General features: G+C 32.9%; 3 protein-coding genes across 14 annotated transcripts; 1 reads left to right on the forward strand and 2 right to left on the reverse strand.

The window, feature by feature from the left end:
* Positions 1-773: 773 nt before the first annotated feature.
* On the reverse strand, positions 774-14,701 carry LOC129793355 (uncharacterized). Of its 4 annotated transcripts, none has more exons than XM_055833295.1 (6): positions 14,436-14,701; positions 7,120-7,789; positions 4,007-4,393; positions 2,851-3,743; positions 2,541-2,789; positions 774-2,205 (listed from the first exon to the last, which is right to left on the reverse strand). In XM_055833295.1, the coding sequence occupies exons 2-6, from the start codon at positions 7,361-7,363 to the stop codon at positions 1,948-1,950; spliced, it is 2,031 nt and encodes a 676-aa protein (XP_055689270.1). In that variant the 5' UTR covers positions 7,364-7,789; positions 14,436-14,701; the 3' UTR covers positions 774-1,947. The 4 variants fall into 4 exon arrangements, with proteins under 4 accessions (XP_055689270.1, XP_055689271.1, XP_055689272.1 ...); XM_055833296.1 differs by having other exon boundaries at positions 774-2,202; positions 14,436-14,689; XM_055833297.1 differs by lacking the exon at positions 7,120-7,789 and having other exon boundaries at positions 14,393-14,698.
* LOC129793426 (uncharacterized) lies at positions 9,356-24,143 on the forward strand. 6 transcript variants are annotated; one of them, XM_055833433.1, is made up of 4 exons: positions 9,356-9,433; positions 23,198-23,393; positions 23,490-23,542; positions 23,619-24,143. In XM_055833433.1, exons 2-4 carry the CDS (start codon positions 23,198-23,200, stop codon positions 23,775-23,777), a joined length of 408 nt encoding a protein of 135 aa, XP_055689408.1. In that variant the 5' UTR covers positions 9,356-9,433; the 3' UTR covers positions 23,778-24,143. The 6 variants fall into 6 exon arrangements, with proteins under 6 accessions (XP_055689408.1, XP_055689411.1, XP_055689410.1 ...); XM_055833436.1 differs by having other exon boundaries at positions 9,413-9,433; positions 23,272-23,393; XM_055833435.1 differs by lacking the exon at positions 9,356-9,433 and adding an exon at positions 19,416-19,508 and having other exon boundaries at positions 23,272-23,393.
* Positions 15,183-20,141, reverse strand: LOC129793353 (ATP-dependent zinc metalloprotease YME1L). 4 transcript variants are annotated; one of them, XM_055833291.1, is made up of 6 exons: positions 18,018-20,141; positions 17,440-17,908; positions 17,174-17,376; positions 17,026-17,096; positions 15,545-16,748; positions 15,183-15,443 (listed from the first exon to the last, which is right to left on the reverse strand). In XM_055833291.1, exons 1-6 carry the CDS (start codon positions 18,042-18,044, stop codon positions 15,258-15,260), a joined length of 2,160 nt encoding a protein of 719 aa, XP_055689266.1. In that variant the 5' UTR covers positions 18,045-20,141; the 3' UTR covers positions 15,183-15,257. The 4 variants fall into 4 exon arrangements, with proteins under 4 accessions (XP_055689266.1, XP_055689264.1, XP_055689265.1 ...); XM_055833289.1 differs by having other exon boundaries at positions 15,545-16,763; XM_055833290.1 differs by having other exon boundaries at positions 17,026-17,108.
* Positions 24,144-24,981: the final 838 nt, after the last annotated feature.

Genomic DNA, 24,981 nt, shown 5'->3' on the forward strand with positions numbered 1-24,981 from the left:
GTCTTTCAACATTTTTTAAAGTATCTAGCTTTCAATATTTACATTTTTAAACTTTGTTTTTCATTTAAATTTTGTTTGAACCATATTTGATCTATTGTTGCAAAGATTTACAAGAACATTATGTTCTCAGAATCTGCAAAGTATTCTGATGCCAATGAAGCAGTAATATTATTATATCAATCTCATCATTTTGTGAGTTTGCTTGAACTTTCACACCCTTCTGCATCGTGTTATTAAAAGATATATACATAATAGTGCACGAATCAATTTATTTTCTATGTATGTTTAATTTTTGTTTAATGTTTTACTTAAATAATTAATGAAACACAACATCCACGAGACGAGACTTTTTTCATTGTTTTGTGAAATAGTTTTAAAAAAATTTAAGTAAAAAAGGTTATGTAGTTCCGAAAAATTAGTTGAACAAAGAAAAAAACTGTAACTAAAGTGTGAAATCTATAGGTATGCGCGAAAACAGGTATAAGTATCTCTTGACAACTATTTCATTATATTTTTAGATAATATTACCACTCAAACAAATTAAAAAGCTATGTAAATATTATTAATAATATAATCAATATTTATGAATATTAATTTATTACTTTAATCTAAAATATTGACTTTTTATTTTCATGTAAAATTAATAATTTTTTTTTTAAAATGCAGTTGTAAAAAAGAACATGTATTTAAAGTAGAAATATATAAAATAATTTCAACTAATCTTTTTAATTTTGAGGAAAGGTGAAAGAACCTATGTGACTGAAAGGCACATCAACATTCCATTGACTTCTCTTATCTTTAATCTTCAACGTATTATTTTCATATCTAAGTCAGCATACACATACTGAAAAAAAAAAATTGGTTACAGCGAAAAATCATAATGGATTTAAACCACTCGTTGGCATTCAAATAAAAAAGTGAAATTGGGTTTAATTCCAATTGAAACATATAGAATAGAAGGTATTTTTTTGTTATGATTAAATTATAAAAGAAATTCAATTGGAACATCATAAGAAATTAACAAGAAAAATGTAAAAGTTTTGTAAATATTAAGTATACAGTAATGATCGATAAATAGAGCCAAGTCATAATGATCTTTATTAGCTTCATTTGATTTATATACAATAGATGAAAAAATGTAGGAAATTAAATTATTTTTTATACTAGTGCACCAGATCCTCCAATCACGTGTTAGCAAACATTTGAAGCTGATCATTTTTTTTATGGAGATGTTATGAAGGTGCGAATAGCGGAATTTCATACTAAGGAGCAGTTAGGCTCATCCGTCTCGAAAAAGTTGACTTATCCATAAATATTAACTAACCTTTTTTTATGAAGATATTTTTGTTTATTAGAAATTTGAATTTGTTATGTTCTTAGCTAAACGTATCTTTAAGTTAATTAAAAAAAATAAATCCGAAAAACTTGGCCCTATTTATACATCCATACTGGAATACTTAATAGACTTAATATTTGTTTTGTCTCATTTTTTTCATGTTTTCACTTCATTTATTTTTTGGAGAAAATTATGATCTGCATAAGAATTATGTTACGATTCAATTTTTTTGGTAATTTATGTGATGGCTTAACTATAGTATATGCAATTTCACTTGCTTTACTTTACAATCCAAAACATTATGTAGGTATTTCCATTTATGTGATATAATAAATATAAAATGTAATATTTTTTGATAATTGAACCGATAATTTAATTTAAACAATACAATTTTGAAATTCTTACTGCCGAATTTTGAGAAAAAAAAAGTCTTTTGTTACACATCCTAATTTTTATCTTTATGTTTTACGTTATCTAATTTTTGAAAACAAGTTTAATAAATTAATATTCGGACTAATTGTATAAAAGAGAGTTAATCAACTGGGAAAGATTTTTAAAACTTATAAGGATTTACAATTCGAGAAAGAGGGTAGTAAAGAGTATTTGTGATCTCACATCTTATTCATATTTTTGCATTCTGTTATATCAGCACTGTCGCTATTCTGTGTTTGATTCAAAACCATTCGATTTTTTCGTTTCAGTTCCATAAGTTGCTGACGTTGTGCTTCTCGCTTCTGAGCAGCCAAAGTTCCTGCAACAGACTTCTTTGAGGTCTGAGATTGTTCAGATGAGGTATTACTTTTCGATGATAGAGGTCTTTTAGTCAATTTGGCTCCTTGTGGTGGTACTGCAGCCTTAGCAGCTTTCTGCTGTTTAGTACAAAGTCAAAAAATACAAAATATTCATAATATGACATTTATGAAAAGTATTAAAAGTTCTTTTCGAAAAATCTGACTCTTCTTTTGTAAAAGTTAAAGTTTACAGTGAAGCGTATCTTATTTTAGTTCCCATGGGAGAATGTTTTAATGTTTAATGTTTTATCAATGTTTTTTTTTTAATCCCAACCCCAAACCACCCGATGAAGAACCCGGAACCAAAATAAGTTATAGTTTACAGCACGAGGAAAAAGGGGCAAGTAATTTTTACTATAATAGATAATAAGAAATATGAATAAGGAAAAAAATTAATTAAAAATTGAACGTACCTTCCAATTGTTTGATTTGAGTGTTTCAATCTCGTCAAAGAGAGAGTCTACGTGGTTTACTTGGAGCATCACCATGTCCCAGAATCCTTGAAGATCATCGGATGTCGTTTGGAATTTTTCATCTGGTTTTTGATTCAAGTTGCTGTTGCAGAGTCCTTCGAATTGCTTCATTTTCTGTGCTGCTAAAAGTCTTGCTTTTCCCGACGCAGCTCTTAGGTATCCAATTATTTCTTCTGTATCATCCTTACCCTAGTAAATAATAAGTTATATTAATCATTATACATACTTTGTATTAATAACCACTGCTTACATCAATAAGCTCCATGTATCCATCCACTTTATCAGCCAAATTTAAGATCCTTGTCTTGTCTTTTGCCAGTACATCCAGAAAATAATTACCATCTTTATTATTCTTTTTCTGCGGCCCATCTTCCTCTTTCATGGATTCCTCAGAATCTCCAATCTTTTCCTCAAAGAACTTATGTGGCATTTCCTCAGCTTTTAACACTTGTTTTCCGTTAAATAATGTCTGGTTATTATGATTTCTTTCTATAAGATGATTGCGTTTTCCATTTGTCAACTGTGTACTACTGAGATTGTCTCTCGCAGGAGGAATATAGCGTCGTGGTGATGAACAAATTGGCAATTGCTCCCTAAATTCTGGTCTCAGGTGCCTTAGAACTGGTAGAGCAATTTCTAATTCTTTCAAATTCTCCATCCCATCTGCATTCATCGTACTTCCTATTTCTTGTGCACTTCCTTTTTCAATTGGCTCCTTGTTATTCACTTTTATGACAGGCGAAAAGAAATTTCGCGAGTTCATTGATTTTTCCGTAAGCACCGCCATTTGGCCATTCTCCATTGAACGTCGATTTGTGTGGAACCCTTGAGCTAAAGCTCCTGGTCCAAAAAGTCTTTCTACATGTTGTGCTATACTTCCTGTCTTATATTGATTCTGTGTTCCACCATTGTCCATAACCATTTTCAGTGGTTGAGTTGACGGCATTGGGTGAATGTACTTTGTAGTTCGATAGTGTTTGGCATTGTCAGTAGTATCACCAACGGTCCCATTAGTTTCCGTGGTTATCATGTGTTGCGTAAAGAGTCGTTTTTCGGGGGACATTAACGACTTGTGGCTATCAACAGAATCGCCAGATTGCTTAAACATAGCTACTTGTGTTGGTAATAACAGACGTTTAACACCTGCAAAAAATAAACAAATAAATTACTGATAAAGCGGATGAAACACATGTCTAATTTCTAGCAAGAAATCATATTTTTGTAATTTGAGATGTAGGTAGTTGAAATTTGGTTTTTCATGAATGAATTATGTAACTATATATGCTACTATTGTATGTAGGTATATCTATTCAATCGGATGTTTATTATTAAGATAGGTATATATGTGTATTACAAAGTTTAAAATGCACTGCATAGGAAAGGAAAAGGAGGATTTTTTATCTCACCACTAGAATCCAACTTGGAGTAAGTTTGTAAGGAAGCAACAGTAATAGGTCTAATGGGTGACACCTCTCTGGATTTATTGATGTTCTGCCTCACTTTTGAATCATATGTTGTCAAATACGAATACCCATTGACACAGCACGCCAAATTTAGGTAGCTGGGTTTTTTAGGTTCCTCTTCTGGGGAGGGAGGTTTCTCCACGATTACCTGTTGTCGCTCTCCAGACAATATTGTATTAACCCTTCCCGACTGTAAATCCAGGACTATAGATGTTTGTTGACGAAACTGCAACGGTGGGCACTGACTTCTCTCGTGGATACGCGTAATGAATTCCCGTGGAAAATCTTTAGCGCTTGATGGTGTGAGTAAATTGAAACTTCCAGATGTGTCTGCAAATAAATATTAATTAATTTATTAAAATTTAATAGTATATACTTAGGTATAGGCATATGGCTATTTAAAATATATAAATACACAATTGATTAGTTGGTTATACTGAAAAAATAGGTATATTTCCGCCGGTCTGGACCTGGATTCCACCTATACATTGTTTTATAGCTCAAAAACGGTAATAGAGATTTCTAGTTTTTAGTTTTCTATGACCTATGTATAAATGTGTTTCTAATGTAAAGTTTCATTCTTTCATAAGTTTAAAAATTCAAATGGGCAATCTTTCGCCATTCAGAAATACAGTCAACCATTTCTCTTGCAGAGAGAGGTTTGAAATTTTAATATGCTAGGTAGAGCTTAACAACACGTTTTCATCGATAACTCATATTTGACAAACGACCAAGTCGTTTATAAAATATTGCCGCTGTTTTAACAGCTATATCTCCTGTATTATCTGACTAATTTTGGAAAAATTGAACTTAGAGTTCTAGAACTTTCTCAACACATCGTAAATTTCTAGAACCATTCACGTGTGACTAAAAACACGAAAAACTGTTTTTTCTAAAACAATAAGTCACCATTTAAAAGATAACCTGGAAAATTATGGAAATATAATCAATTGATGCTTATTTCAAAACTAGTAAAAAAAATCTGTAATCTTTTAAAACGTGAGAAATGAATTTTTTTTCTATCACTTTATTGAATTAAAAAAAATCAACTTTTCAATCTATCAATCTTATAACTGGACGCTTTATAATTGACTTTCGTAATATGTTTGATATTTTTAATTATGAAAGTTCAATAATGAATAGGTAGTAGGAGGTAATTTTTCCTGAACTCCGTGGAAGATTTCCCATTACAATTATTTCATATGAAATTTTGCGGGCTACATTTTTGTTTCAAACGATTTTTTTCTATCTCAAAAGGGAAAATGCTTTTTCAGGTGTTTTCCAAACCCTTACACATTTGCCTGTTCCAAAAATCCTGGGGTAAAACAATCAATTGCATTTTTTGTTGGCTTATCTTAATTTAATGAAATTATTTTAGCAAGGGACTATAATACCTACTGAGAATGAGAGATTTATGTACCAATTAAAACTTTTTTTTTAATAAAAAAAATACAAAAAATAAAAATAATGTTGAATTTGAGAAATTACCTTTTTTAATTTTAGTTTATAAAAATTGATAATAGTTAGTGATCAAACATCATAAATTGTACGTAAGTAATAGTTATGGTGATTAGGCAAATTTTTTTTTTCTTTTTCAAAAGTTATTTTTAAAAAACACCAAATTCACCATTTTGCCCCAAGCGGTTTTTTTACTACATATAAGTGTTCTACGGAAAAACTCGGATTTTTTTTTTGGAAAATTCAGATTAGATTCGTGTTAGCAATAGTTACTGTCTAAAAATGCATTTGGATCAAAAAAATTGCAGAGAATCTCGCCAAAATTTAATTTGTAGTTGAGAGGTCAGAGTAACTTTGAGGTTCGAAAAATTAGTTTTTCAAATAAAAGCCAAAATATTGGATCAATTATTATGAAACTTTCTAGGCTTAGGCAGGGGTATGAAGTGCAACTACTGACAAAATTAGACAGATTAGCTCCCACTGCTTCTTGAGATAGGTTTTAATTTTTAGTATTTTTTTTTTTCAAATTCACCATTTTACCCCAGTTGCTCCTACATACTCAATTCTCAATACATGATACTAGCAAATCATTTAGATGGAACCAGGAATAAAAAAAAGACTTAAATCTGTTTTTTTATGGTTATTACCATAAAAAACAAGTTGGTTCTACATCAAATCAAATCAAAAGAACTGCAAATTACAGAAATTTTGCATGAACACTACTTTTGTTTCTCCCTCTTTTTTAACTCAAGGAAAAGATAGCACAGCATCTGATAGTACTCAAAATTAAAAGTTGTCCGATAAATCTCAACTATATAAAGTTCTTATGTAAATTCTTACAACTTATTTGGTTGTAATGACTATGATTAAGTTTTTCTACAATATGCTTATCTTAGCTGCAATAGACTGAGAGCGACCACCTGTAATAAAATCTGAGTCTGAATGATAGAAGTTGTAATGTCTTGTTTTGAGATTTAATCACGTATAATTCTTTCAATGAGGGATTCAAAGTCGGATATATTTTCTTGGGGAAATTATACTTCGTGAATTGCTATGTAGTTAATGCTATTTTTTCAATTAAAGAGAAAATGTTTAGGTGTTATAGATGAATTGGCATGACCAACCTTATATTTCCTAATACCCATAGTAAATTTTTGTAGTTGAAATCAAAATTTATTCCTATAGTAATCGGTATGAGTTAATTACTATCTACGAAAACTATTTTGGAATTATTGACAAAATTCTAGCTTTTTTTCTTTCAACTAGCCATAACATTCAACTGGTTGATGATATCCCCGCTGTCTTTCAAGTTCTTGTTGTATAGTAGGGGTTAAGAATAGGTACATTAATAGTAAATGCTATTGTCAAGTCTACTAAAATTCGGAGTTTCATGATATTGTTATATGATATGTAAATATTTACTATTAACGGAGGAACATAAAAAATTTACTGACTCATATGGGAGACGTACGAAACATATTTCCTAAGGTATCATTTTATTTGATGTGCAAAATAAATATAATAAACTAATGCTTTCATAAAATACCTAACCAAAGAATGTTCTTTATAGTGACACACTAATAGCACCGTCTGGATACCTGAAAAATCAGTCGATTCGGCATCAACATCTAATGAGCAGCTCCCGATGGAATCCACACTTTTGTCCATACTTTGATTCTCACACTGTGGCAAAAATTTGTTTACACCGACTGTTGTAGGTTCCAATGTATTAAAGGAATAAATATGATTTGGAGCCTTTTCTGGTGGATGATCGTCAATTATTATTGCTGAACACTCACGCTCGCACGACACATTGTTGCGTTTCGTGCAGACAACAGGCATAAAGACACAAAGGCCACATGAATTCGAAATATGATCACTCCCAACACTCGCCGGTGATGTCTGCCGAGTATTGTCCCGATTTTGGAGAAATTTTTGAGTATTGACCACGAACTTTTGACAATCTGTGGACACTGGTGCAATATGTGTCACATTCTTATGCTCATATATTCTTCCATGTGAGATTCTTGTGGCATTTTTTGTGTCATTGTCAGAGAAGTAAAGTCGACGCGGTGGTGATGCAATGATTAATGATACTTTTACTTCTGTATCACACTTTAGTCTTTATCCTTTTAAAATCAGTTTATTAGTTTTTCATCCCTTAAATATAATAAGTTTTAACCAATTTTTAGTCAAACCGATTTTCTCGGAGTGCAATTTTTCTCTTCCACTTTAGATTCACTGGTTTTCAATAGGGATGTCAATAAACTGTCGCAAAAATAAAGATTTATGCATCAATCTTATTGGTTTAAATTGTTTGTCATTAATACTATGTACATTAGGTACTATCCATACTCTATAATCTTGTAAGGAAATAGGAGATTTTTTCATTCTTCACTTTCTATTAACGAGAAATAGAGTTTGCATAGTATCACAGTTTGTGATTGTACTATAAAGAGTGTTATGTTAACCCTTTTCCGTCCAATGGGTCATGCAATTAAACTTTTTTCTAAGTTACAAGTACATTTACGCAGAAATGGAGCAATTAACGATTTTCACTGAGAAGGGTTCTCTCTCTCAGAGTATCCACAAAATACATATATAGTAAAAATAACATAATATTATGTATGTTTCAATGCTTCATATATGTATGTTTGATGTGGACGCAAAAGGGTTTAAAAAACTTTAAATTGTCGAGTTTGGAAATGGAATCCTTCTAATTTTGACCCCTTTAAGACTCGATTTTAAAAATATCTAATTTTGAATATTTAATTTTTAATATTGAGCCAGGACTATGTTTTTATGGTCCCTTAACATTTTGAAATCACAAAAGAATATTTTTGCTAAAAATGTCTTATTTGAGCTCAAGGCTCAAACTACATAACACGCGAAAATTGTTTTAAGTACAATCAGCCTTCTGGCTAAATTACGGTCCTTAAAGCGTTAAATTTAGTTTAAATTCCATTTATATTTTAAAGACCTTAATTTAATTTTTAATAATGATTCACTTAGTGACAAATCGAGTATCGGTTTAAAAAAAATTAGATAAAAAAAGTTATTATTATAAGTAAATGCATTTTTTATATGATAGATTGATTTTAGATAATTTTATATTGATTTAAAATTTATCACGCTCTGAATTTTCTCTTTTCAAACTCAACAATTAAGTTTTTTTAAAACTGTGTTGGATGTAAATCGTTTGATTAAAAAAAACAACGACACTTTAAGGAAGCAAAATAAATATACACAGAAATAAGTCAACTCAAACACAAAAATATTATTAGAATGCACAGTGCATACAACTAAAACTATTGTAGTATTAATTTGTCGTTGACTTCAGCATAACATCAAATATTATAAAAAAAGATTTATTGTTTATTACATTACACAAATCGCATGTAATGAATCAATAAAAGTATTTAAAAGTGTCTTCAATAAAAAAGGAGGGGAATATTAGTCTTGAATCTCATTTTTTCTAACCCACCTCCACCCCTCAAGTCCTCCCTCAACTCGTATAGAGCCGATTTGGGACCGAGGTATTATCACAATGGTATGTAACTTAGCCTGCAGACTTACCTATATCCTTTCTCTAAATAATAAATTAACACAAACAATGTTTTAATCAGAATCTCAGATTTTAAAAATAGTCGACTATAGCCTATATTATTGAGCGTATTGAGATTATAATCGTTTTTAAACTGTTTTCAGTCAGTTGTATTTGATTGGAACTGTTCTTTCTTGTTTATCTAAGTGATAATTAATAAAAAAGTGTGTATTCGTGATGTTTATTTCTTAGCAGTTCATGCGACATGCTGGTCATAGGGTAGGACAAAACATCTATATTCAGACTTGTATGATCTATTTATTGACAGCAGTGAAGAATAAGAGTGAAATGGTTTAAAACAATTGCAGGTGAATGCGCCTAAAGTTACCTTATGAAAAGGGTGTGGGTAGAGCAGATTAATAAAAAACGGTAAGTAAAACTTACGGGCTGTGATTCTTTCTTTGTCAGTGAAATGTGAAATTGACGGAAAATTGGGGATGGGCAAATTTTGAGGAAGGCTTTCTCGCGTACCGAATCACAGCCAACGCGCAGATATTTTGTGAAATGCCTTAATCGTGGGCGTTGGCTGTGATTCGGTACGCGAGAAAGCCTTCCTCAAAATTTGCCCATCCCCAATTTTCCGTCAATTCCACATTTCACTGACAAAGAAAGAATCACAGCCCGTAAGTTTTACTTACCGTTCTTTCGCTTTATACTGTTCCATCCATGCTATATTTAATTTTTATCTTTGCAGTTTATATATATTTATCTTTGCATTTTTATATGTATATATAATGTATATATCTATACATTTATATATATATTTCACTTTACTTTTATATGTGTAGGTATATATAAAACGCCCCGCTTCGCGGGGCGTTAGTCATGCAACTCAAGATATGACATGTTAACTTTAAAACGCGATATCTCCGGAACGGCTACATAGATTTTCTTCATTTTTGGCATGGTGGTAGATATTATAGCCAACTATAACATATCAAAATATGAAGCAATTCTATAAAGCGGTGCTCGAGATATTCAACGAAAACTCATCGAAAATTTTGTTTTCGATTTTAGCGCCACTTGCGGTCATTTTTTGAACTTGCAATGTTCCGAGCAGTTGTAGGGCTCATTAATATCTTTCATTTGACCCCGGGTTGATCAAAATCGGTCAAGCCGTTCTCAAGTTATGGCCGATTTTCGATGAAAAATTGTGGCGACCATATTGGATAAACGGCTTGACCGATTTTCGAAAATGAGGTATCGTTGGAAAGGTCTTGATGGCCCCTACAACATATCAAAATTTCAGACATCTACCTATTACAGGGGCTGAGATATAGCGAAAACAAAATTTTGAGGTTATTCAAAATGGCGGACGAAGGGGTGGGGGGTGGGATTTGACTTCATAATCGGATGTCTTCCAGTCGATATATGAACTTTGCCGTTGACCGCAAGTCTCTATCTATTACCGTTCTCTTGTAATTTAGCGAAAGGTTCCGGCCGGACGGCCGGACGGCCGGACGGACGGACCGATTTTTGGCGCATACGTTTTTTGGAATGTGGGGACCCTAATTCGTGGTCATCCCAAGTTTGAGCCCGATCTGACGACTTTGGATTTTTGAGTGTACACAGAAGCTGTGCTTCTTTGAAGAAAGAATCACAGCTAATAGATAACTTGAAACATTTGATTCACAAACTGTTCGTCTACATTTAACGCTCGTCATCTCTTTTGTTTTTTTTTATTCAATGCAACTTTCACTAAAACTAAATAATTACAATATATATTATACATTCACACGAGATAGTTTTTTATTCGTTGTTCAAATTTTCTTATTTTATTTTCACATTAAACTATGGTGCAAATTTTCTAAGATAAAATCGAAAATGAAGGAAAAACTTACACTCTTTCACTAAACTGCATCTCGTGTGAATTAAAAAATGTGTGTATATGAAAAGATCATGTTCTTCCTCGTAAATTGCACGTCTTAATGAATGGTAAACAATTCAGCGACATTTGGAAAGCGAAATAAGAAACAGTAAGGCACAAAAAAGTAAGTGGACAGATGAACTGACCCCTTACGTCTTACGGCACTTGTGTATCTTTCAGTGCATGAAAAAAAAAATGAGAGAGGCAAAATAAAGCAGAATCATAAGTAATTTTCTTAGTTAATATCTATCGCGATTAGGCGTATATTAAAGCCAATCGACAATTTTAAATATTTGAAATAACTATACAACTACCATACAGATATACGATCAAGGAATTTTTCAATTTTATACTTTTACAATATATGTACAGTACATATGTCAATAGTCAACCCGAGCCCCCAATCACGTGTGAGCAAACTCCATTATAAGCTACTAGTCAACCCGAGCCCCCAATCACGTGTGAGCAAACTCAATTTTAAGCTTTAAAAGGGGGCGTATATTCTAAGGGGGATGAATAATACGGTACCCCGAAAAATTTTTAAAATAAAAAAATCCCGTATATGACCCTTCAGCAGGTAGAAAATGGGAAAAAATCAATTTTTCTGTGGGGGCGCTATAAAGGGGGGCTGGGGCGGAATCCCATATAGCGCTTGCAACTTGTATTGACCCCCTCTACCCCCATACCTTTCTTCAAGATCGGCCCAGCCGTTTCGGAGGAGTTCATGTGCCACAAACAAACAAACAAATACAAACTTTTCAGCTTTATATATTAAGATAAAAGGGGGGCGTATATTAGCAGGAGGATGAAAAATACGGTACCCCGAGAAATTTTTTAACCTCTAGGCCGCCAAGCGGGGTCGTTGAACGACCCCAGCGCTATATTTCGTGCTATAACTCAATAAATATAAAAGATAGCGTTCCCATCTTTTGGAAATAAGTTCTTTGGTTATCTGAGGAGGTTGTGTAAAAATTTCAGCTCAATCCGTCCACCACATGAAAAGTTATTAAGGAAAATGTAGAAGAAGGGAATTCAAAAATTGGTGTAACGGCCATGCTGCGGAAAATTTCTCAGAATGAAGTTAGTCACATCATAAATCATATGGTTGAAAGGGGTTGAAGGGTTGTGTTTACTTTCTCACTTTACCTTCTCAGTGTCAGAATTATCGCGAATAAGTAACATAAACAACATAAAACATAATTAGAAGCATATAAATGTGCAAAACAATAAAGAATATTCGAGAAATATTGCCATTTATCACGGTGCGGGAAGTGAGGGGAATGTGGGGAAGTAGTGAAAAAAAATAGCAGTTGCGGTCAACTTCGTGGCAAATTTCTCACGAAGAAAGTGTGAAAAAGGAGTGAAAAATGTTTTTCCCTAATATCTTCTTCTGCGTGTTTCCGGGTGGCGAATTTGTGATGCAAGGGGCAAGAGGACTATATAAGGAGTCTAAAGGTAGTGACCCGACAGTTCCCGGTTTTATAGTTTATGAGAAAATCGACTTCCTTCTTGGGGTCGTTCAACGACCCCACCTTGGCGCTCTAAGGAAGCTCCAAGGTCTTGGCGGCCAGCAGGTTAAATAAAAAATCCCGTTATCTGACCCTTCAACAGGTAGAAAATGGGAAAAAATCGATTTTTCTGTGGGGGCGCTATAAAGGGGGGTTGGGGCGGAATCCCATATAGCGCTTGCAACTCGTATTGACCCCCTCTACCCCCATACCAAATTTCATCAAAATCGGCCCAGCCGTTTAGGAGGAGTTCATGTGCCACAAACAGACAGACTTTTCAGCTTTATATATTAAGAAGATGCCTAAAACAAATTCTTGCATAATGCTAAATGTATATGAGGCTTTATGGCTTTAGACTTTTAGGTTAAACAGAATTTGTAAATTCTGAAATTATTAAAGGTAATCTAAATTAAAATAAACATCACACGATTCTCAAATTCTTGTATGTTGCATTTAACATATTCCACACAGCATCTTCAGCGACGCACCGAGATGTCACTCACTTTTAATCTATTTTTGAACTAGAAAAAATAGAAAAAAGAATCACATCTAAAAGTGCATAAGAAACGAAGACGCTATATTGAGACACACAATCTTAAAGAAAAAAATATCGCGACACGCTTCACATGACTTTTTTTTAACCTTTTCTCTAATAAAGTCTATTTTAAAATGTTGGTGAATGTTGGTACTCATATAAGACTTCATAAAAGTTTTGCAGTCGTTTGACAATATAAATATTAATTTGTTATACATATAATAGATACCTAATAAATATTATGAATTTATTTATTTAATTATCATCTTCATATATATATGTAGGTAAAGCTGAAAAGTTTGTCTGTGACATAAGTGGTACATGAACTCCTTCGGAACGGCTTGACCGATCTTGAAGTAATTTGGTTTGGGGATATAGGGGGTCAACTCGAGTTGCAAATGCTATATGGGATTCCGGCCACTCTTCCTAATATAGCGCCCTCATAGAAAAATTGATTTCTTTCTCATTTCTTTACCTGTTGAAGGCTCAGATAGCAGTTTTAGCTATGTTTCATTCAGTTATTTATATTTCATTTCATGTCCTCTCGGTCAGATTTGTGAATTTAGGATCTTTTGTCCTGTTCTTTAGGACAGAGTTCCTTTCTACCCTCCGAGCTAGAATTTTCTTCTGTCATTCTCATTTAAGCTGCTATGTTTCCTATATTTATTTTATTTTGGCATATTTTCCCAGAGAAAGAGTGAAAAGTAACTTCCGATAATGATCTTCTTTTCTCAACAAAAGAAAATGATTTTCCAAATTTCCTTTTGGATAACAACTTCCATACACATAACATATAAATAGGTACCTATATAGTTTAACATATTTTTCTAATGAGTTTTAATCGGAAAAAAATATTGGACAAGCCATTATTTTATTCATATTAAGTTCACTGAGTGAGTAGATTCCCTCTTGCTAAAATGCATGACATCAATACTATATAGCCGAAATTTATAAAGATTATAGGTCTTCAACTGTACATCATCGTAGAGTTGAGCTGATAAACACGCGCAAGATTAATGGTTTCATGAAGTGATATAACGGGAATTTATGTGTTGCGGAACAGTAGACTAGGAATTCTTTGGTATGCAATTTTTTGAAAGTTGTGTCGAAAATGGGCATCCATATTATCCAAAGCCACAAAAAAATTATTGCAACATACTGAGAAGAGTTTAGCGTGAGTTAATGTCAAGAAAATAAAAGCGCAGAAACCATTATCAGAATACAAAATTTAGATGGTTCATAATGCAGAAATTTAAAGCATAAAATAAATTATTAAAAAAATACATAAAGAGAAATGTGTATAGTAAATGTATGTGTTCATTTGGTGACATTTTTTTCACAAAACTATTCCACTCACGGTTTTGATGGTACATAGATATTCTGTTTCCCAGGAAGTTTACCTTGTGAATCCCTCGTATGGCGAAAGTTGGCTTTCTAGGAAATTGTATGGGTGTTTTTTCAATAGCGTACAATTATTTTTTTACACTGCACATGCAGTTATTGATATAGACCAAGCAAAAGTAACGACCACACTGTAACTTGCATAAATATCAGCTAAAATGATTTAGAAATTTTAGAATTTCAAGGAAAACATGGATAAAATGAATTCTTTAACTAATTTTTGACATAACAATAAGTGTCACAGCTTTCAAAAGTAACCGTCACTGGCGCTGATGACGTTGAAGAGATCCACATACATATCGCAAATTTTTCGTACTGAAAACACTGAAAAAAATTGGTTTTTCAAGTGGTATCAACGCATAGTACTTGTAATATGTCCCGCCGGTGGCAGATAAAGCTTATAAAAAGAAAACCAGGTGTGAAGTCTGTACCGTCGGTCCCTATCGATACATATTTAGGGAGCCTTTAGGTGGAAAGCTGTGAAATTAAAATAGATGCTGTGGAAAATCGAATTTTTGTAATCGCAAAAATTGATAACGTAAAATGCAGAACTTCAATTTTCTCATTCAACTAAAATTTTGAGATAAAACGCGTTCTCTATCCAAAAAAACAAAGGTGGAAAAGAACTTGTACTATAGAACAACATTTAAATAGTTAAAAAAAGAAAATCAAGCTCTAAATAGGAAAATTATAATTTTTTTTCGATGAAATTAAAATGCGAGCGCACAATAATAGGTATAAAATGGTTAGTTTCATGGGTTTATTTAAAATTAGATTATTCAATTCAATCATCCTTTTTATTTCTATTTTTTTTTCAATCTCTATGATGTTTTTGACTCTTGTGAAATTTTGGAACCTCCCATGATGGCTTTCACATCTTCAGAATCGAGCGTTTCGTACTTTAGGAGCGCTTCGGCAAGGGCTTTGTGTTCCTTTGGATGTGCTTTAAGAATAGCTTTAGCTCTCTCATAGCTATCACTTAAAATTTTTTTAATCTCTGCATCAACCTGAAAAAATCAGAATTTTTTTAGGCATTTCTTCCGAAAAAAAGTATATAATATATTTATAGCTACATACATATACATACATTTGACGTATTATAACATACCTGCTCAACTGTATTGGGACCAAGAGATTCACTGGGTTGCAATCCTTTTGCACCTTCAATGGTGCGTAGGCCCACTCTTTCTGACATTCCCCAGTCTTTAACCATATGCGTTGCAATTGAAGTAGCTTGCTTGAGGTCGCTTCCAGCTCCGGATGTAATATTCTCTGGTCCAAAAACTAATTCTTCTGCTGCCCTACCACCCATCATTGTATCCATCATGGCCAGAAGTTGAGCTTTTGTTACATGGTAGCGTTCCTTCTCTGGTATATAAGATGTGTGTCCAAGCGAGGGACCCCGTGGCATAATTGTGACTTTGTGAATTGGATGGGATTCTTTTGTAAAATACGCAACTATTGCATGCCCACCTTCATGGTAAGCCGTAATTTTATTTGCCTCCTCATCTGGCACGCGGGCTTTTTTCTCGGGACCCATAAGAACTTTGTCACGAGCACTCTCAAGGTGTTTCATCGTTACCACTTCGGCTCCATCAATGGCAGCTCGTAGAGCAGCCTGGTTTACCATATTTTCCAAATCAGCTCCTGTAAAACCTGTTGTACCACGCGCTAGGGTGTCAATGTCGATATCTTTATGAAGAATTTTTGCCAGGTAAAGTGTGAGAATTTCTTTACGTCCTCCAAAGTCTGGTGTCGGTACCACAACTTCTACGTCAAATCGTCCAGGGCGCAAAAGGGCTTGATCTAGATCGTCTCGTCTATTAGTAGCGCCCAAAACAATGACTCCCTCATTTTGATGAAAGCCATCCATTTCGGACAAAAGCTGATTTATAGTTTGGTTTGCATATGGGTGTAGTACGGAGTTGGTTCTTTTAGCTCCTACCGAGTCTATCTCATCAATAAAAATTACACACGGAGCTCTCTCTTTTGCAGCTTTAAATAAATCTCTAACGCGTCTAGCTCCTTGTCCCACCAAAACTTCATCGAATTCCGGTCCAGCGGCGTGGAAAAATGGCACACCAGCTTCACCAGCAATTGCACGTGCTAGGAGAGTTTTTCCAGTGCCTGGGGGTCCCACCAACAGTACGCCCTTGGGCAATTTTCCTCCCAAATTGGAAAACTTGTCAGGATTTTTTAGAAATTCCACCACCTCCTTCAATTCTTGCTTTGCCTCGTCGCAGCCCTTGACATCCTCAAAGGTAACACTGATTTCTTCAGGGTCCACTTCAACTTGGTTGCCTAGCTGAATCCTATTTTGGGAATTACTTATTTACCATTTTGCGTCAATTATTATGAAGAAACATAAAAGAAAATATTTACAACTAGAATTTGAACTTGAGAATAATTCATATGGCTGATCAAAATAAATGAAATTCAAAAAGTTCTTAAATATCTCTACGAAAAAAAAATAATGGGTCCTATTCAGATCCCAAGAAATCTCTGAAATTTGTACTGTTGCTTTAACGATTTCAAGGATTTCTGGGTCGCTGAATACGAACCAATTGTATGTATAAATAAAGTTTTTACCTAAAGACTGAGCCACTTGTTGAAGAGAAGAGACTGAAGAAAATTCCGAGAAATACTAATATAATAACGATCTGTTGAAGTACCTGCAAATAATTGAAAATCATTCTCTTAAAAAAATAGGGGTCTAATATGAATTGTCGTGACTTACCTTGAGGTACTTCATCGTTCGGCTACCTTTGGACCCATCGGTATTGTTTGCAGCTAGGTATCCTTCGGCAAAGGCCACCTTTAGTCTTTGTTTCTGCTCCCCATTAACCCCCGCATCATCTACTTGCTGTAATAGTTTAGTCAACGTCTCACTACTAGATGTGGGACTAGGCGAATCGAGTGTTGTAGTACTACGATTTGGACCTAAAACACATAAAAATACGAAAAAATTATAAACTGGTAATAGAATTAAAAAAAAAAACATACCGAATGCATCCCGGACTCGAGACATTATGCCTGGATTCCTTTTCATCTCAGCAACAACTGATCGATCAGTCTTAAAGCTACGGATCTGTATGCCGGTCTTAAGACTATTAGTGACCTTTTTACTCAAAAGGTTTCCCGAAATTTCTGCTATTACCCTACTTCCTACACGATTTGTATTAAACGAATCTTCCGGAACGTAACTCACGGAAAACTGGGATTTTTCTTTAAGTACCCTTTTTTCTGGATAAAGAACAAAGCATAGATGTTCCAGATTGATGTTTGATAGCATTTGACTTGCAGGAAACGGAGAATAACGCATGTTGCGAATGACCTCGGCAAAACTGATTGGGCAGAAAATCGCCCTATCGATATTATGATGCTGTGTAACCACATTTTTCTTCGTTTTCTGTTTCTTTAGGGTAACATTATTTCTTTTGGGTGTTGCTTGACTTAGGTGGAAAAGTATTTGCTGGAAATGTCATGATAGAAAAGCATTAGTGGTCAGTTTTTTGTCTTATATGCCTACGTGAAGAAATGCTGTCTGACGAAAGGTCATGCAATAAACCAAAAAAACTCACTTGACTATGGTAATTGAGGGAAAACATTGTCACTTGTGCACAATTTCACTATCCTAAAACCAATCTTGATGTTTTTTTTGTTGTAATATTGAATATTTTAGGTTTTTCTCAAAAAACTTTAGTATATTTTTTTGTAAATTTTATTTTTCTTCATTAATTCGACTTTAATCGTGATAGGTTCGCCAGTCACTTCGTACAGAAATTATGTTGAAACATTTTTTATGAAACATTGCCAACGCCACATGAAACACTGAATACATAATTGTGTCAAATCGCGGACGATGGACGATCGTATGGCGGGATAATGATTTATGTACCTTTGATAAATCAAAAACGTGAGCTAGAGCCGTTAAATGGAGTTATGAAATGTTTCCTCAAGAAATCTGCGGAATTGTCTTCCAAATATTTAATTTTAGGCACTTATTATTGAAGTAAAAACTAGATACCTCTAATATTTACTATGGTATTTTAATTTCCTGCTTTTTAATAGGAAAATGTTTTTTCTACGTAAAAATTTGGTACTCTTACGCAACTTGAGCTTCTTGGAAAATCAACATTGGAAATTCCTTAAATAAATTGTTGTGTATGATGAATGGAGCTCACGCCTCAGTTTAATTTACCTCTTTTCAAAGTGACAAAGCATAGCATACATATACGACAAATATTTAATTATTTTTACTTTTATCAATAAGTCTTGATAGTCTACTTATTATGCAATTTTTAATCTATATATACATAATTTGCATTTATTCGATAGAGGTAACTTACTTTATTACCATTTTGCTGTTTTTTTCACAAAAAAATAATTCAGAAAACTATTACTTATTATAAATCTTTTATTTGCTCTGAATGATCGAATAAGACTTACAACATTTTTTTTGTGTAATCTCATTTTCAAGGATTTATTGCTAAATTCTTGTTAGCACTACGCAGATTACACATGATCAAGCTCAATGGGACAAATGAATTTAGCTGATTTACATATTACGCTGAATTTCGTATTGGAATTTGTGCAATTTGTATGCCTCTTAAAAGCGCAGTTAAAGATCAAACAGAAACAGGGTCATGGCCGTTTACCACGACGATCTCTGAAATGCAGTTGCAAGAAGAGGAGGTCAATAGTTTCTTTGTATTAAAAGATCTCTTTATCAGTTCAAATTAGTGCCATGCTGCAGCAATGGTGTCTTTGCAGTCTAAAAAAAATTGATCTCGATTACGAACAATTTTTTTTTAATAATGTAGTTGGGATAGAAACAGTTTACAGCTGCGATTTTTTATTGCAATGACCACAATACAACACTAGCGAAATCTCAGAATATTACTTGAAATTCCAGTTTTCACTTTCCCTTTCCAAAAAAGCCCCATAATATTGTGAAATAAAAAGAAAACTAAAGACGAAAAAGAATCGAGAGTTTTTTTTTAAAACCTACAGGTGAAATTTCGTTAATTGCCCACAAAATGTGGAGCGGGTCAGAAAGTTTTGGATATTATGTAGGTAAAGAAAATGTTATATTTTATATTTAAAAAAAAAATGATAACGTAATATCTCATCAAATGAAAGGGAAATTGACCATGTAGACATTAAAGTGGTCCAGATTAGGTACTGGATATCATTTTAAGATATCAAGGAAATGCTGAGATCGTGTAGAAATGGTAGAAATCGTAATAAAGATTGCAACATTGCGAAAAATAGTGATAATGCGAAAATCAAGATGTTTTGACTTAAGATTCTATCAAATCGAAACATTTTGTGTACAAGTAAAAATACCTTAATGGAGTTCAGGTTACGAAACTTTGAATCTAATTTTAATATAACTGAAAATGAGATGATGTTAGTCCACATAAAAATTATGACGGTTTTCACAAATCAAAAGTACTTATTTAATTATTGCATCGGCAAAATATAACATTTAAAGGATAAGTACAGAAGGATAATAAGAATAATTTACCTTTTGTTTAGTTTTACCTGTACGGTAAATATTTATTTGCTTTTATTTTATTAAAGTGACTTTAATAAATGACTTATTTAATAAAGTTTATCCTATAGGCTTACCAAAATGAACACAGAAAATAAATAAAAAATCTAAAGTCGCAAGTGTGTCTTTGGAGTCTAAGAAATTACACAACTCTTCATTATTAACTTGAAGTACAATCATAACAATTAGGAGAGATTTCTCGAGTGTGAATTAATTAAACAAAGCAGCGCTTCTGCACACGGATCGCATATTGGGAACTTGGGTGTGGGTGAAATGGAGAGTGACAGACAAACGCTCAAAATTTCGACGTGAAGTCATGAATAAGAAAATATGTGCTGCAATAGGATTCAACTTGCATTGAATTATTTATAATTAAATTATAAGTATTTGTTAACAAAATTTTTAAAAATCTCCAGAAAAAATTAAATTGGAAATTCATAGCAACATATAGAGGTACTGTTTAATAATGATTAATGATCTATAAAAGAAGGCTCAAGTTATTCTCAGAACTTTATCAACTTCCATGTCTAAATGTATGTACCTAAGTAAGTATCATAAAATACAATTAAACTACCTATACCTACAGAATTCAGATATAGTCAGATTTCAATATATTTTAGGTATTAGGTAGGTATCGGTAGGGTGTTAAGGATATTAGACAACGGGTGATCAATTTAGCTATAAGCGCTCTAAGGCATAAATATTATTAATTTGTTACTTGGATACGAAATTTTATATAAAGTTTGATGGGAACCTCTCAAAATGGCCTAAGCTTTCGACATATCTCTTAACTTTAGCGTTTAATTCGTGTAAAGATACTAAAAAAATCCAATTTCAATGGAAACCTCCTTTTATTCGCAGAAGCTCAATTATATCACAATTTATTATACAAAAAAAAATCAACTTGACTTTCTTTTTGGGCTTTTGACCTCCAAGCTTTCATTGTTTTGTAGAGACACACATAAATGAGATCAAGTTGCAAGATCAACCATCTTTTATACTGCAAGTTCGCGTCATCAATTAGTGCCGAAAATGATTTATGCAATCATTTTTTTGTAAAATTTGCTTGAAGTGTACTTTAGGAACATACTACAAAAAATTTACATAATAATTGTTTGAAGATGTGATTTCACTTTCACCTATAATAATTCTGGAGTCTATGAGAAAAATAAATAAAATTATCAATCACTCCCTCAGTAAATATTAAAGAGTAATGTCTCGTGATATCTCTAAAAAATATTACTTACTATATTTGCTTTTTATATTAGCACCAAATTTTCATTTGGTAACGTAAAGTTCATTCATATTTTTTTTTACCATTTCCTGATCTTAAAAAAATATTGCATAGAAGCGGGTGGGGTCAATCCGCACACTTTCTCTCATATGAGCAATAATTATATTTGTACTCTGGGGTCGTTAAATGAAAACGTAGGTACACTCCAAAAAGTAGGTACACAAGATTTTCAAATGAATTGGATAAAAATTATTTTCCGTATATAATTGTAATTTCCAAATAAAAGTAAACAATATTATTTTCTAAACGTAAAAAAATCCCATAAACAAAAGTAAGTTTGGAATTTATCTAGAATTGTTTTAATTAATGACTTAGCTATGTGAAAACTGAAAATTTCCAAAGAATTTAAATAGCCGGAGTTTTGAAAGAGGTGAGTGATTATTCAATTTCACTCTCCCAGGGGCTTTAAATTATCTTAATCACTATCAAGCTTGCAAGTTTGTTGATTATCTAACTTTTCTATAGACAACTTGAATTTAAAAAATATATAAGTAAGTTTATGGGATTGAAAGTCTATGTTTTATATTTTAATGTAAAAGAAAAAAGTACCTATATAATCACATTAAGTCTTTTATGACTGCAAGGTTTCTATTGAACTTCATTAACTCTATTCCGGGCCTAAAATGAAATATTCCAAGTATTGTGTACCTAGTATCTTATCCTAGAAATTTTAATATAAATTATATAAAAAATGTTTTTAATCTTATTAAGGTAAAACTTGCGCAAAAAGCATTGAATTTATTAAGATTTTTTTTCCATTCTATATGATGCCATCGTTAATAATCCACAGAATTTTTCCTGGTATCCTGTTTTTTTTTTTGAAAAATTATATAGATCAAAGACAATAGATAAATACTAGTCAACCCAAGCCCCCAATCACGTATGAGCAAACTCCATTTTAGGCTTTATAGGGGGGCGTATATTAGTAAGGGGGATGAATAATACGGTACCCCGAAAAATTTTTAAATAAAAAAATCCCGTTATCTGACCCTTCAGCAGGTAGAAAATGGGAAAAAATCAATTTTTCTGTGGGGTCGCTATAAAGGGGGGAGGGGGTGGAATCCCACATAGCGCTTGCAACTCGTCTTGACCCCCTCTACCCCCATACCAAATTTCATCAAGATCGGCCCAGACGTTTCGGAGGAGTTCATGTGCCACAAACAGACAGACAGACAGACAGACAGACAAACAAACATTTTAGCTTTATTATATTAAGATATTTAAATATTAGTTGGTATACCAAAATCGTGGCATACTAATACTGCTTACGAATTAAATTAGAACGCATAGATTGACCCCTCGACGTTGTAGTAGGTATATATCAACTCTTATAACACGAACGCGTTATGATTGACTTTTTTTTAACTGTAGGTATGTATGATCTTATTTTAACGAATATGATTGTATGTACATATATAAACTTTGCAATCATGAGGAGCAAATCTTTGATTCACTTGAGTCTAAATCATGAGTATAAACGTATCAAGTTAATCATGCAGTAATTAATTAAATCTTAAGTATAAATTGCTTTTCATTATGATTGGCAATATTAAATGATAGCATATTGTGGATATTGTAAATATCTTTAACCATTCAAATCATTTAAAATAAGACTTAAATGTACAGTACATATCTGTGTAAACTGGGATTTTAATTTGCTTAACAATTTCTTTACGGTCTATTTATTTTTATAAAAATACATTACAATTAGTAGCAAATTATCAAAAAAAAATTATTTTTATGTCCAAAACTGCTAGCTAGAGGAAGTACTTCATGGATATAGGTATACTCAAATGATGAAAATCCAAATGAATATTTCATACCTAAAAAAAAAACAGCGGATCTCTCGTTATACTAACTACATTGGCAAACAAAAAGGTATGAATTTGGAAAATGTTTGCTTTTCACAGATGAGACCAGGAAAAGATATTGTCCGAAAAAAATCAAATTTATGTAAGCCTTTAACGAGTTGTTTGTCAACCAGAATGCTTTATGAATGCCAAAAGCCGAGGAGTTTGGCGTGGTGTGGTGCACACGCTCTCACCTGCACCGGGCGCGAGATGCTGATCGAGCTCGCAATCAACTGGCGCGACAAGGACTCGCATGGTATATAAAGCCATCTTCGCAAGTGGTGGAGCACAGTTGTTAACTCTGATTTGAACTCGAAGCATCTTTCTATAGACACTGATTTTTTTTCTACAGTTTCCTGTGCAGAATTACCAAAAAAAAACATCATCATGAAAATTATTTTTGTGGTATGAAAGTGATTGTGAGAGTGTAATTATTTGGACTAGCCAAAACTGTATCAATGTGTTTTCTTGCCCTTTGCAGACTCTCTTGGTGTGCTTATTGGCCTTTGTCATTGTGTCTGCCGTACCAATTGATGAGACAGTCGTTGGGGATGTTTACGAAGCGGACAATTTCAACCCACAAGATCCTAATTCCTTCTTTAAGCTCAAAAAACTCAAGAAGCTTCTTCTTCTCGGTTGAGCTTACACCTCTTTTTCCATAGAGGCTTTCCAATTTCTATAATAATCAGTCAAAACTCACCGCCAATGATCAGCAAAGATGAACCACTCATTTCAACACTATCTTCCGACAGTATAATCAACTGCCATTGAACTTCTTATGGGGCCACGGGCAGATTCACTGTAACTACACTCTTACCGCAAAAAGATGTCAATTAATTTGGAGATCAAAACTCACAAACTATGTTGCAAAAATGATCATGAAATCATTTTTCCATATTCATTTTATTTACCAATTCTTTTTTTAAAGTAGTTATTAGGTAATCTTTGTATGTATATAATTTAAATAATAAAGAGACAAAATGTTTTTTTTGTAATATACCCGAAAGTTGTGTCTTTGACCTTCTTTTCTCTGACTCATATTTTGCAACTTAATTTTATTCATCTTTTACCAATCTGTACAAGACATTACGATCTTTGGGATATTTTTTTAGATTAATGAATAAATGAATTTTTAATAAGTGTATCAAACAAATTCAATAAGTTCACAAGAATTCAACTAAATACTTTATTTTCAGTAAAATTAGACTTTGTTTTTAATTCATCCTTCTAATTGTTTTTAAAGACTATTATAATGGCTATTTCATTTTTTTTTCATAATTCTTTACATACTGGCACTATCAATATGGTTACAATAATTTACGTATTGACACACATATATTAAGTTGTAGAAAAGTAGCTTAACTCTTGACTCACCTCCGGCACTTAATGCTCCCGATGCAATGTGTATAAGCAAATACTCCACTACACAATTATTTCTTAGTTCATAGTTTTGAATGATTTTATGAGTAGCCACTACAAGGTAAAAATATAAATGATGGTACAAAGCGCGAGATGAGCTTTTGGCTCATCATGGTCAAAGTTCCGAGAGAGTAGCCAAGGAGTGCTCCGATGATGTTTGGAATTGGATACACTTGCCATTGTCGATCCCAATCAAGAGGCACCACAATGCTGCCACTCCAAGCTCCAAAAATTGCTCCCGCTGCTGAGATTTTTATCAACAGTATATAAGATTTGTGAATTTGATTGTTGATTTCCAGGGTATCAGTCCACAAGTAGTGCAGACAACTATTAGCACCCAAAAATATTGTCAGAGGAAAAATGGTGAGAATCGTGAGTATGAATGCCAGAGTGATTGTCTCTTCATAATGTTCCAAAACAGGAGC

Source organism: Lutzomyia longipalpis, chromosome 3 (assembly GCF_024334085.1).
Source record: "Lutzomyia longipalpis isolate SR_M1_2022 chromosome 3, ASM2433408v1".
In the NCBI taxonomy this organism is placed as follows: domain Eukaryota; kingdom Metazoa; phylum Arthropoda; class Insecta; order Diptera; family Psychodidae; genus Lutzomyia; species Lutzomyia longipalpis.